The sequence below is a fragment of the Engystomops pustulosus genome, chromosome 9 (genome assembly GCF_040894005.1).
Source record: "Engystomops pustulosus chromosome 9, aEngPut4.maternal, whole genome shotgun sequence".
Lineage (NCBI taxonomy): Eukaryota > Metazoa > Chordata > Amphibia > Anura > Leptodactylidae > Engystomops > Engystomops pustulosus.
In genome coordinates, this window is record NC_092419.1 from 8510817 (window position 1) to 8523959 (window position 13143).

Genomic DNA, 13143 nt, shown 5'->3' on the forward strand with positions numbered 1-13143 from the left:
ATACATACAGACATACAGCATATGCACATCACTTATGCAAACACATATAATGCATATGCACTCAACATTTACACACACATTCAGCAAATACACACATACATAAAGTACAGTATACAGAACATACACACACATACAGTATATACGCACCACACATACAGCATTACCCATTACCCCAGATATCAGGGCCCCCTGACAAAGCTGGCCCCATAGCAGCCGCTACCGCTTTAGTTATGCCCCTGGCATAGATAATTCATAATGCACTGATTCATTTGTAAAGTCTATAAAGCAAGTGAAGGCACCGAGATGGTCACTACAGAATAGATGCAGGCAGTACGGAACCAGAACTAGGACATTTTGAAAATTATGATGATTTTTTTTTAACTTGAGGAATAACAGGCCTGTGAGTTTTGCTGAGACTCCAAGCTGTTATGTTAACAGATTTCTGTTCTGTGCTTTCCAAAACTCTCATAATATTGAATGGAGCATCAGGACACACATCTGCGATCCATCAATGAAAGACCCTACTGTTCATATTGTTATCCCATGTACTGCGATCCTGTCAATAGGAGACAACAATTAGGTTGAATCAACCCGAACATATGGCTATCGGGTCGTAGCCGGATGGGCATACGTCCGGCAAAATAAAGAGGAGGAGGGGTGACCACTCTACATAGAAATGTAAGGTGTACTGGCCATGCACACGGGTCAAGAAAGGACAAGTCCTCTTCCCCATGTATGGAGCTCCGTGTGGCTTTTGCAGTCTATGGGGGATGTCCCCCATGCGGTCATGTGAATGCGGCCTTAAACCTGGTACAAACCCTTTAATGTTCATGAGTCCATCATTGAGGAGGACAATAAACAAGAATGACAGGATTGAAAGGAGAAAGCCTTTGCTCTCCAAAAAGAACATGTCCCCCTCCCAGCAGTTTGTTAAAGCTCGAAGGCTGGGGTTAATGATTGATGTTTTTGGATGGATGACACCAAAATAAAGTCTTTTGGAGTAAATGAGAAACAATTTATCCTGGGAAAGAAAATCAGATTCCACAATAAAAACTTTCTACTATTCTTATAATACACAGTTGGCGGTAAAATGTTTGGGGTCTATCTCGTTGCATCTGGGCCAGGATGTTCCTTCATCAATGGAAGAATAAATTCTAAATTATACCAGCAAACCTAAAAGGTAAATGTTACAAGACAAGAGACACAATACAGACCAATGTTTTTTTTTATATAGTTGTTTTAATCTATTGTTTACATTCATGATTAACACTAGAAATTATTTGATAAGTTCTAAATCATCAAAAGTAGGATCCATGTATGGTAGATGTTTCTCTAATTCAGAGACGAGGGATGACTTTCATCTGGTAAGTATGGGGTCTTGATGCATTGGTGTTGGGTTCTGGTTTTATGCTTAAAGTCTTTCTGTCTACGGTCGGCTCCAAGGTGAACTTCTGCAGTATGGTGGTTAGGAAAAGGAAGAGCTCCATGCGGGCCATGCCTTCTCCCACGCATACACGTTTGCCTAAGAAGTAGAATGAAAATAGAATGGAACTCAACTGTAGACTTAAAGGAGTTGTCCATTTTCTCCCATTTAGCCACTTCTTGTAATGAGTGGATGGACAGATCCCTTCATCAGTACCCCCTTCTATTAGCCAGGGCTATAAGCAATCTACCAAGGGACACTGTAATTCTTTACTCTGCCTCTTGAAGTGCTGCAGGAAAGTTGAATACTTATTGCCAACACAGGTCACAAGTGAATTTGAAATATCTTCAGATTTACAAATCCTTAGCTTTTTGTCTGATGTGGATGTGGTGTGTTCATCAATGTATAATGGGGCCTATTGCTACAAATGATCCCATTATTTAGCATCTGTTACAGCGTGTCACTGAGAAAAACATATACAGGACACCAACAGGATACCAATATGGACACAATATTAACGGTAACATTTTACTTAAACTAACACAATGGGGCACATTTACTTACCCGGCCCATTCGCGATCCAGCGGCGCATTCTCTGCTCTGGATTCGGGTCCGGCCGGGATTTGTGAAGGTAGTTCCTCCGCCGTCCACCAGGTGGCGCTGCTGCGCTGAAAATCATCTCAACGCGCCGGAATGCACCACCTCGGACCAGGTGAAGGTAAGCGCTTCCTGAGCGACACTTTTTCGGTTTTTAAATGCGGCGGTTTTTCCGAATACGTCGGGTTTTCGTTCGGCCACGCCCCCCGATTTCCGTTGTGCGCATGCCGGCGCCGATGCGCCACAATCCGATCGCGTGCGCCAAAAACCCGGGGCAATTCAGGTACAATCGGCGCAAATCGGAAATATTTGGGTAACACGTCGGGAAAACGCGAATCGGGCCCTTAGTAAATGACCCCCAATAACTAAACATATTTTGTGAACCGCTATCATACAGCAGTACAACTATCCCTATATTGTTCCTTTCCATGCCTGAAAGGTTACATAGACTATTGATACAGTTGGAGATGAGGCTCCAGAAAGCTGGAGGTGAGTCTGAGGTAGAAGATCATAAATATGCATAGATGTGAGACAACTTCATACAAATGGATTGAGGAACTTTTCCGGCGCTTTGAATAGCAATATAGGGATAGTTGTACTGCTGGATACAAGCAATCTTTAAAAATATGTTTATTTAGTGTGGGTAGTTTAGCTGACAGGTTCCCTTTAAGAAATGATAGTATCCTGAAAGGTTAATTATCTTGAGACACACAAATCTGGAAATGTAGAAGCAATGTGTGAACTGAGGAAGGACATAGCTGAATCAGGTGAGAAGACAATGGGGCACATTTACTAAGGGTCCGCAGCCGCGAATGAGTTGGGTTTTTCCCGGGATTGTGGCGCACACGATCGATTTTTGCCGCAATCGCGCCGACTTTCACGCGACACAAATCGGGGGGCGTGGCCACCGGACAACCCGAAGGATTCGGAAAAAACACGGAATTTAAAAAGCCATTTGTGTCGCAAGATCAAGCACTCACATACACCAGAAAAAAGCAGGTGAACTTCGTGAATCCCGGCAGAACCCGAATCAGCATCGGAGAACCCGCCGCTGGATCGCGACTGGACCAGGTAAGTAAATGGGCTCCAAAAATCGATCGCGTGCGCCACAATCCCGTGAAATACAGCGCAAAGCGGAAATATTTGGGAAAAACCCGACAGATTCGCGGCTGCGGACCCTTAGTAAATGTGCCCCAATGAATCCTACCAAGTAATGTTTTTACCTAGATCTTAGCCTAGACCTACCTAACACATGAAAACATAATATAGAAAGACCTCAAAAAATTTCATATAGCAAATAATACTTCAAACTAGTGGGAGGCTTCACTTCAGAAAGAATAGTTTTACCGATAGCCACAAATTTTTGCTCAGTTCTTATCTCTTACCTGTAGAGAATGCCATAAATGCTTCACTTTTCTTGAAGCAACCTTTGTCGTCAAGAAAGTGTCCAGGATCAAACTCTTCTGGATTCTTGAATTGTTTGGGATCTTTCAAGACAGAGGACAAAACTGGAAACACCATGGTGCCCTAGACATGAATATATTAAACATGAAGATATAGTAGTGTAGAGTGTTATAATTAAGGCCAAAATCATAATTGTCTAAAACCAAGATGTTCAGAAGATCAGTACATCTAGTATGTCATGTGACACTGCTTGAATCTTTATCCTTTGCGGATACCATGCAGTAAGGATTAGAGTTATGGGTACTTTAAAGTTTATAAATCTTAAGAAGTAGACACATACAGTCATGGCCATAAGTTTTGAGAGTGATACAAATGTTAATTTTTACAAAGTCTTCTGCATCAGGTTTTATAATGGTAATTTGCATATACTCCAGAATGTTATAAAGAGAGATCAGCTTAACACTAATTAATTGCAAAGTCAGTATTTGCCTAGAAAATGAACTTTTTCCCCCAAAACACATTTCAACTTCATTGCAGGCGCCTTAAAAGGAGCAGGTAACATGGTGTCAGTGATGTCTCCAGTAACACAGGTGCGGGTGCTGATGAGGACAGGGCTGGAGATCAATCTGTCATGATTAAGTAAGAATTACACCCCTGGACACTTTACAAGGAGGCTGGTGCTTGGCATCATTGTTTCTCTTCTGTTAACCATGGTTATCTCTAAAGAAACACGTGCAGTCATCATTGCACTGCACAAAACTGGCCTAACAGGGAAGAGTATCACAGCTAGAAAGATTGCACCTCAGTCAGCAATCTATTGCATCATCAATGAATTCAAGGAGAGAGGTTCAATTGTTGCCAAATTGGCGCCCAAGAAGGGAGTCCAAGAAGGACCAGCAAGCGCCAGGACCGTCTCTTAAAAGTGTCTCAGCTTGGGGATGGGCCTCCCAGCAGTGCAGAGCTTGCTCAGGAATGGCAGCAGGCAGGTGTGAGGGCATCTGCAATCACTGTGAGACTGCGTACACACTTAGGACAAGGCCTGGTGTCAAGGAGGGCAGCAAAGAAACCAGAGGGCAATGTGAAAATATAATATTTGTATCATTCTCAAAACTTTTGGCCATGGCTGTACTAGGAGATTGACAAAACTAACACACAACACCTTAGGAATGTGATATCCTCTGAAGTTTGTGTCTTTGCTAGTAGCATGGGGCAATCCTGTGGGGAGAATATCAGCAATTCTCTGGGTCTCGTGGATCACGGCGTCTGTATATGGCATTTTACTCTTGTCTTCTATTGATGGAAAGCGATCTCTGCCAATCACATTGTCAATCTCCTTGTGGATCTTCTCTGAAATAAAAACAAAGGTATCAAATTTTAACTGTATCTGTGGTGCAACGACAGGTCAGTCATATTAAGAATGGAAGGTCATGGCTTATTAAAGTCTAACAACAGTATTTAGCATAAAGAACATTAACAGGATTTTGTAGGGGAAGAAATATGCATTTTATATGTGCCACTTGCGTGCTTGGACGTTGTGTCACTTTTTCTAAACACAGCCATCACAGTTACCCAGAGTGCTTAGGTTTTTCATAAATGTGGAATTAAAATTAATTTGCTGCCATATTTCCAAATAAGCCCCTCTAGATAGTCCTCCTCTCACCTTCCTCCTATCATACTCCACTAACAAAAGAATTATCAGAATTATGTAAATCTACACGAATTATGGTTTCAGGATAAGGATTGAAGTGGGCAATTTTTTGCCATACATAAATAATAAAATAATATGTTGCAAAAATGCCTCAGACGTATTACCTTGTATTTCGGGATATTTTAAGAGAACAAGAAACGCATATCTCAGTGTCAAACTTGTTGTCTCTGTTCCGGCAAAGAATAAATCTATAATAGTAGCCTCTAGGTTATCATCGTGAAATTCTGTGTCTGGGTTCTTTTTTTCCTGAAAATTAGAATTTTATTATATTTTAATGATCAAAAATTGTGAAAGCTCAATTTTCTGAAAATCTAAAATTCCTTAGTAAACACAAATTAAAAAGTTCACTTTCTTATTACGTTACCTATGGAAATCAACAAAATGATTGCTTTTGACATTTCATTTTACAAGGTGAACATTGGCTCTTATTAGGGATGAGCAATGTTAGAGAGGACCTGGCGTTTGGACATACCCCTCGTTGGGAACACATGGACACCTGAATCAAACTTTTAGTATCTCAAACCTGAGAATCCCACACTCACCTCTTTCATTCTCATGAGGAAGCAATCTATGAAGTCACGAGGGCAGTTCTCATCGAGGCTGGCTTGATGGGTTTTCATCACATCCCTAATAACCTGCTTCAAGTTGTCCGTAATTTTGAAGATTTTCTGGTGAGGACCAGGAATGTAGGCCATTATGGTTGGGAACATGTTGAAAAGCTAAAGGAAATGTAAAAACAAGTATTGGATCAGAATTGTTTCAATGCATTTAAAGAATTATAAGTATCCAAATAAATCCACTTCTTATCTCCACCACAATGATCAGCTTTTTGGGGGGTTTCAAGCTGAAAACGGTTAACTCTGTGTCTCTGTATCAGCTGGAGCTTACAACTTCCATCCAATACAGGGATCAAAGAGCAATCATGGTAATTTGTATATATAGAAATAATAGAAAGGTCATGTGCTCCATGGCAAATTGGAAATAGGGTTCTTGGTTTTTGTGTACAACTTGACCCTACTCAACTTTTGGCTCTGCTGTTTCAATTCCTTGCCAAGACTGCATACAGTCATAGGCTACATTCACATTAACATCTGCCCACCGTACTGTAGCACGGCGGGCACACGTCGGTGCCGGGGAGAGGAGGAGGAGCTGAGTGCTGCTCCCCCCGCCCCTCTCCATAGAGGAACATTGCGCATGGTGCCGTATTGCGGAGAAAGATAGGACATGCTCCCATCCACACTGCTCCCGTAGTGCACCGTCCTCCATATATACATCACATGTACGTTGGCCATATATACGGCCCCCATACGTTTGTGTGAATGTAGTCTTAGACTTTGGCCTGCCAATACATTACTATATTCTGCATACACATGGCTAGACACATATCATGGACACCAGATAATTTATATGCAACCAAAGTTGTTAAAAATAGTGAAACAGTATAATTTTTGTAAATCTTTCTTCATTTTGTTGCACCCTTATAGATTCTAGATATAATAGCATACTTACCTGGCCAGAGGGGTTGTTGAATAACTGAAAGATATCCTGGAGATATGTCAAGAGAGTCAAGAATTTTTGATCATCATAGTCAAATCTTTCACCAAACACGATGGAGCAGATGACATTGGAAACAGCGAGTCGCATAATATATGTTGGGTTAATTGGAGCATCTGTCATTTAATACAAAGAGAGGGTCAGACATTTTGACTAATACACGTTATAATATAAACACTGGGATATTTCAGACAACCAACCTTTATCCTTCATAAATTTCTCAGTGAGGAACCGAGCTTCTTCTTGGATTCTTTCTTCAACGCTTCTCTTTCCCATTCCAAAATTTCTCAAAGTTGTCAGTGAAAATCGACGAAGGGTTTTCCATCTTTCTCCACTACTTGCTATGACTCCTGTTAGTTCAAGCAGTTAAAGGGATTTAAATATTCATCATAATTTTTTTTTTGTGGACACCATAATATTAGCTTAAGCTGTCGTAAGTTTTAGGGGTTTGCTTTTCGATAACACTTTCGAGATCCATAATGGTTATAATGGTCAAACAAGACATCTACCACCCATATTTACAACCTTTGTACAGTACTAGTGTCCCCACGCCTCCTGCTTTTTGGGTTCCATGGGGACCAAGGCCTAGTACTAATCAGGTTTAATAGCAAGGTATATTAGAATTGTTTTCTCATGGCTTGAAACTGAAGTGGCAAGAGTACATTGGAGGAAAAGACCTCTCTGCATCATGTTCTAAGCTCTACCTTTCTGAATCTGATGTGAATTTTAGATATCAAGCACTCAATATCCACAAACATTTGAAGAACATCTAAGAAACTCCTGGCTACGGCTGCCAAAGCAGTGCTTCTTCCTGAGCCCATCCAGTATATCACAGAACCCAAGGATATTAAGTTGTTTGACAGAGAAGATCTCATTTTATGGTCTGTTACAGTAGATAAGCTCTTTGCAACTGGGATTACTGGGTTACATCTGCCTCCTTTGGTTGTCACATAAAAGTGGTCATTAGGTTTTACTGTCTTGGTTGCCAAGTTTTACAGAACTTAGCTATCCTGTCTAAGTGATGGTGAATCCATTGTGATAACCATGGCCAAGTCACTCATGGAAACCCAATGCTTTAACAGTGTAAGTGGACTTACCAATTTGGGGCTGAGATTTAGGCGAGAAGTGGAAGGAAAAACAAGGGAAAGTGGTGGCGGGTAGTGGAAAGTGCCGTGAACTGTAATGTTTTTATGACTCTTGGGATGAATATTTAGACTTGGATGGACCTATGATCTGTGAGGTGGAACTGCTGTCTCCAGTTGTTTGGATCCGACAATTATTGGACATTTTCCATAAACAATATCACTTCTTCCATGTACTATATTTGGTTCTAAAGTTCAGGTTAACTTAAATAAATAGCAATTAGCTACAGAACCCTTCAGAGCCAAGAAAAAGAGGGGCACCGTTACTACGAGAGGAGTAGATTTCTTTCTTTTTTTTTTTAAAGGTCCTACAACTAGTCAGCACAACCTGACAACGAAGGTTATATAAGTTGTAACAGAAATAGACTTCTAAAGCATTTTACACTTTGTATAATGTCCCCCCCAGAAATGTTTACTACAGAAAAAGTCACATTACGAAACATGAAGCGTCTTACCAAAATCCTGTGTAAAAAAATCTGCTGATCCTGTGTCTCCTCTATCACTAAATGCATCACTACGGTCCACCAAGGCTTCCTTCACAGCATCGTACCCGATCAGGACTATTGTACGAATGTTTGACAAGTATATAGTGTAGACAGGTCCATACTTCTTACTCAGCTACAAAGGTATAGAAACAATTATAAGTAACTATAACTATATGTAATTATATATAACTAGAGAAGAGAACATCTGTTGGTAAGAATCTGCCAAGTTTCTAGCACCAAAACGGAACATGTTTTTTTCGGATTCACTTTGGATAAACTTATGTTGTTCAAATGTCCTGAAAATCGGTATATAACTTCCTCGAGTCCATTGAAACCCTGATTTCTAAAAAAAAAAACTTTCTCTAAGTGTGTTCATTTTATCAGAATTTAGGGTTTATCATAAAAGAAGTTGTTGAAAACGAGCAAAATTAGGTGCTTTTGAGGACTTTTGAGAGATGTTTACCGATTTCAAGACCAACTGGAGAAACCTTGGGTCATCCAAATTCATTTCGGACCCAAATCATATCTTTCGAAGAATTTGGTGGAGCTTATACTAGTTGAATTTTGAATGATTTGCAAACTATTTTTTTATATAATTATAGTAGATTAGGTCAGATAAAGACAATGGTCCTTCAAGTCCAATTTTTAATTCTCTGGTTTTGATCTAGAGGAAGGTAAATCTAATTAGATTTATGGCCTCTTGGACTTGTCCTAATAATCTGTTACACCACTATAAAGTGTACATACCTTTATCAAAGACCGTGGTATTTCAGATGTGCTGAGCTGTAGGAAATTCCCCAGGATGGGTAGGGGAGTAGGTCCTGGTGGAAAGTTCTTTTGCTTGACCCCATTCCACCATTTTAGAAGATAGATTATTAGAGCGGCTCCAGTAGCGAGGAGAAGCGTTGCTGCTATGTTCAGAGCCATCCTGTGCCCCAGTGACTACAATCTGTACTATGACCCCTGTATTTAAATATGACCATGTAATCATCACTCTTCCGACATGTGATCTTTGGGCTCAGGCTGGTCATATATAGTGTCCTGAATTACACTTGTATTGCTTAAAGAGGTATTCCATGAATAAATATAATTAATATACAAATGGTTCTTTAAAATATAAGATGATATTATTCAAAATTTAGCTCCTGTTAGCAGAAAAATGTTGCTGACATGCAGTGTAATGAAGAATTAAGATGCTACTGGCCCATTAATCAGTCCTTTGACTTTCTCTGCACCAAGCAGACACAGGACAGAAGATGGCCGCTGGTCACATGTCCACATCACATGTCCTGCACCAGTCTGGGTAGGTCATGTGATCATCACCTTGTTTGGCTGTAGGCGGTTGGTTGCAGTTGCATCTAGTATGACTAGTGTTGTGGTGAGACGTCATCTCAGTGGAGGAATATACAGTATTTTTCGGACTATAAGGCGCACCGGAGTATAAGGCGCACCATCAATAAATGCCTGCTAAAACGTCTAGGTTCATATATAAGGCGCACTGGACTATAAGGCACACCTGATTATAAGGATGAATGACCAGCAGGTGGCAGACCTGTGCACAGTTCAAGGCAGCTGTTGTCTGTCAGTACAGTTCATATATAAGGCGCACTGGACTATAAGGCGCACCTTTGATTTCTGAGAAAATCAAAGGATTTTTTGTGCGCTTTATAGTCCGAAAAATATGGCACAGTGATGGCATCATTGCTATTAACAGAGCAAACACGTCTGGAAGGGGGGGGGGGGGCGTGTCCTGCCATGCTAGGAGCTGCACGCACCTAAAGTGAGCTCCGCAGCAGGCCAACGGAAAAGGGATGACCAGCACCCAAATTAATGGGGCAATCAGATCGGAAGAGACCCCCAGAAAAGAAGGGACCTACTCAGAGTGCGGAGACTTCTTTACACCGCTGCAAGCCCGATCCCCATCCACAGGCAGCGCTTCCCGCTGTCTCGGATCGCGGGCGCCGCCATCTTGCAGGGCGCACCACACTGCTGCTGACTCGTCCCCGAGGCAGATAGGAGAGCGGGGAAATAAGGAGAATAGAGGACGCAGGGCACAGATCAGGTCCAGGTCCACAGGTACAGACACCCTGCAACCCCGGAAGCCTCTGGTAAGTAGCCAACCCACAACCCACCAGAGCAGCCCCTTCAGAGGATCTTAGGGACAGGGAACAGGCCTCCTCTGCGGATAGAGCCAATATGGCGCCCCCGCATAAACATAGGGAAGCGCAAGCCCCGCTGGCCACCCCTAAGGGAAAGGGGACAGATGTAAACAGTGAGGGGAATATCCCTAGCCCCCCCTCCAAGAGATCCCTATTCACTCAGGATTCTCAACCTGATCCCCAACACACTCCTTCTGCCACTGGTACCAGCAGGTCAGATCTTCCACATCCAGAAGAAGCTGCTAACACACTCAGAGCCTATCCAGAACTACAGGCGCTCTTAGCTCTTTTACCGTCCAAAAGAGATATGGACACCCTAGCTACAGATCTTATGGGCGCTTGGCGTCAAGATTTACAGATTTACAAGTACATTCTGAGATTTCCACAATAAAAGATAGATTGAACGATCTTGAAACTTTTAAGTATGAAATGTCATCTACTATGCAAAGCGCCCAGAAGAGGGTGACAGAGCACTCTATGTACCAACAGCAGCTGTCAATGCAGATTGATGATCTGGAAAACAGGAATAGGCGAAATAATATAAGGGTCAGGGGACTTCCTGAAGCTACACAGACGCCTGAATTATTACCCATCTTAACTGGCATCTCAAATATCTTATTGGGTCGACCAGCTGATACACCCATAGAAATGGACCGAGCTGACCCAACCCGTCCCAGAGACGTGATCTGCAGAATCCACCATTACGCAACCAAAGAATTGATAATGCAGAAAGCCAGGGCTAAAGGAGACCTGGACTTCGATGGAGCCACGATAACGCTGTTCCCTGATCTTTCCCGCCGAACCCTTCGACAAAGAGCCATCTTGCGCCCACTGTTATCCCTTCTACAAGAAAGAAAAATTTCTTATCGTTGGGGCTTTCCATTTGCCCTACATGCAAAAACAGGAAGCAAGACAGTGACTCTCTCTCGCCACGATGAACTACACGAGTTTCTCCGCTCCTTGGATTTACCAGATGTTCGAATTCCCGACTGGAATAACCCGCCTCCTTTTCAAACGCAACGTACAACAAACACCCCCTCCTGGGGGCCCGAACCGTCTCCTTCCATCGGCACTCCTCGTCCGCAACGAAAAAGGTTCCGGGGAAACCCGCTGTCACGGGTGCTCCCGCGATCCCTGTCTCGGATCACGGGGTGCATCCGTGCACCCCCGTTTGCCCCCGCTGCAGGCCGGTCTCTGCACTCACCTCTCCCGGCTCCTGCTCTTCCCCGGACTGCCGTGCGCACGCGTCCCCGCCTCCTAGGGCGCGCGCGCGGCTCCTGCCGAAAATTTAAAGGGCCAGCGCACTTGGTGCATTGGCTGAACCTCACCTTTAAGAATCCTGCCTCTTCCTGTGTCCCCTGCCGGATCTTTGTGCCTCATAGCCTTAGAGAAAGCTTCCAAGCGAGTATTCCTGCGTTCCTGTGTATTCCTGCGTTCCTGTGTATTCCTGCATATTCCTGTGTTCCTGTGTATTCCTGTGTATTCCTGTGTGTTCCCTCTCCTGAGTCCTGTGTTGCCGTGTTACCTGAGTTCCTCCGTGTTGCTGTGTTCTGTGTGCCTGTGTTCCCGTTCCCACCTGCCTGGACCTCCTGTTGCTGACCCCGGACTTGGACCTGACGTTGCATCTCTGCCGCCTGCCCTGACCCTGTGCCTGGACCTGTCTACGAGATTGTCATCCGCTAAGGTACCTCGACCTCGGCTGCCACCGTGGGCTAGTCACACCTGGGAACGACCTAGTGGTATCCTGCCGCAGCAAGTCCAACCCGCTTTGCGGCGGGCTCTGGTGAATACCAGGTGCCGCTAGGCTCCGGTTCCAGGTGTTGGCTAGTTACATCTCCCGCGGTGGTCCAGAGAATCCACTGATCCTAACAACCGCCAGCAGAAAGAGAACAAGAGGACTGACAGCCGACATCTGATATCAGATTGAGTATAACCTGCTTTAACGTCTTTGACATGTGTTTTGTTGTACATCTATATTTATCTCGCTAATTTAGATAAATGTTTTACACATGACCTTGAACGCGACCACATAACCCTCTTATAGTTCTTTTGGTTGATACTTGAACCCTGCTGTTCGCTAACTCACCATATTGAGGGGTTATGAGCTCGCCTATTACGAAATCCCACTGATTTCCCCATGAACTACTCTAATAGCATTACTGCTTCCAAAACTGCCCTGTAAAAGGGTTACCCGTCAGCAGTAGGAAATCAGGAGGACTGTTAACTGACAACTGCTATCCGAATATTCTGTATTAATGTTTTTGAAATGGGTTTTGCTATACATCTTTATATATCTCTTTAACCTAGATAAATGTCCTACCCAGGACCTTGAGCGCGACCTCATATTCCCCTCATTGTTCCTTAGGTCGTTGCTTGAACACTGCTGTTCATTAACCCGCCATATTGAGGGGTTATAAGCTCGCCCACTACTAAATCTCCCTGATTTTCCCACACACTTACTGCCTTCAATAATGTCCCGTAAATAAATAAAACAATCCTAAATACAATCAGAAATACCGTTGGCCCGGTAACGACGCCACATTCCAACTAACTCTTGACTTCTTCCAACATCTAGAGCATCTCTACCCGAGGTGTACTCTATAGTCATTGTTAGCTGAGTTCCTACAGTTCCCCCAATAGGTTCAGCTGTGATAAGGTCTCACAGTTGGCA

At 43.1% G+C, this 13143-nt stretch overlaps 1 protein-coding gene across 1 annotated transcript; it reads right to left on the bottom strand.

The window, feature by feature from the left end:
• Nucleotides 1-1207: 1207 nt before the first annotated feature.
• Nucleotides 1208-9267, bottom strand: LOC140077968 (cytochrome P450 2G1-like). The gene is made up of 9 exons (XM_072125662.1): nucleotides 9061-9267; nucleotides 8284-8446; nucleotides 6887-7036; nucleotides 6642-6802; nucleotides 5675-5851; nucleotides 5237-5378; nucleotides 4584-4771; nucleotides 3406-3547; nucleotides 1208-1522 (listed from the first exon to the last, which is right to left on the bottom strand). Exons 1-9 carry the CDS (start codon nucleotides 9238-9240, stop codon nucleotides 1338-1340), a joined length of 1488 nt encoding a protein of 495 aa, XP_071981763.1. The 5' UTR covers nucleotides 9241-9267; the 3' UTR covers nucleotides 1208-1337.
• Nucleotides 9268-13143: the final 3876 nt, after the last annotated feature.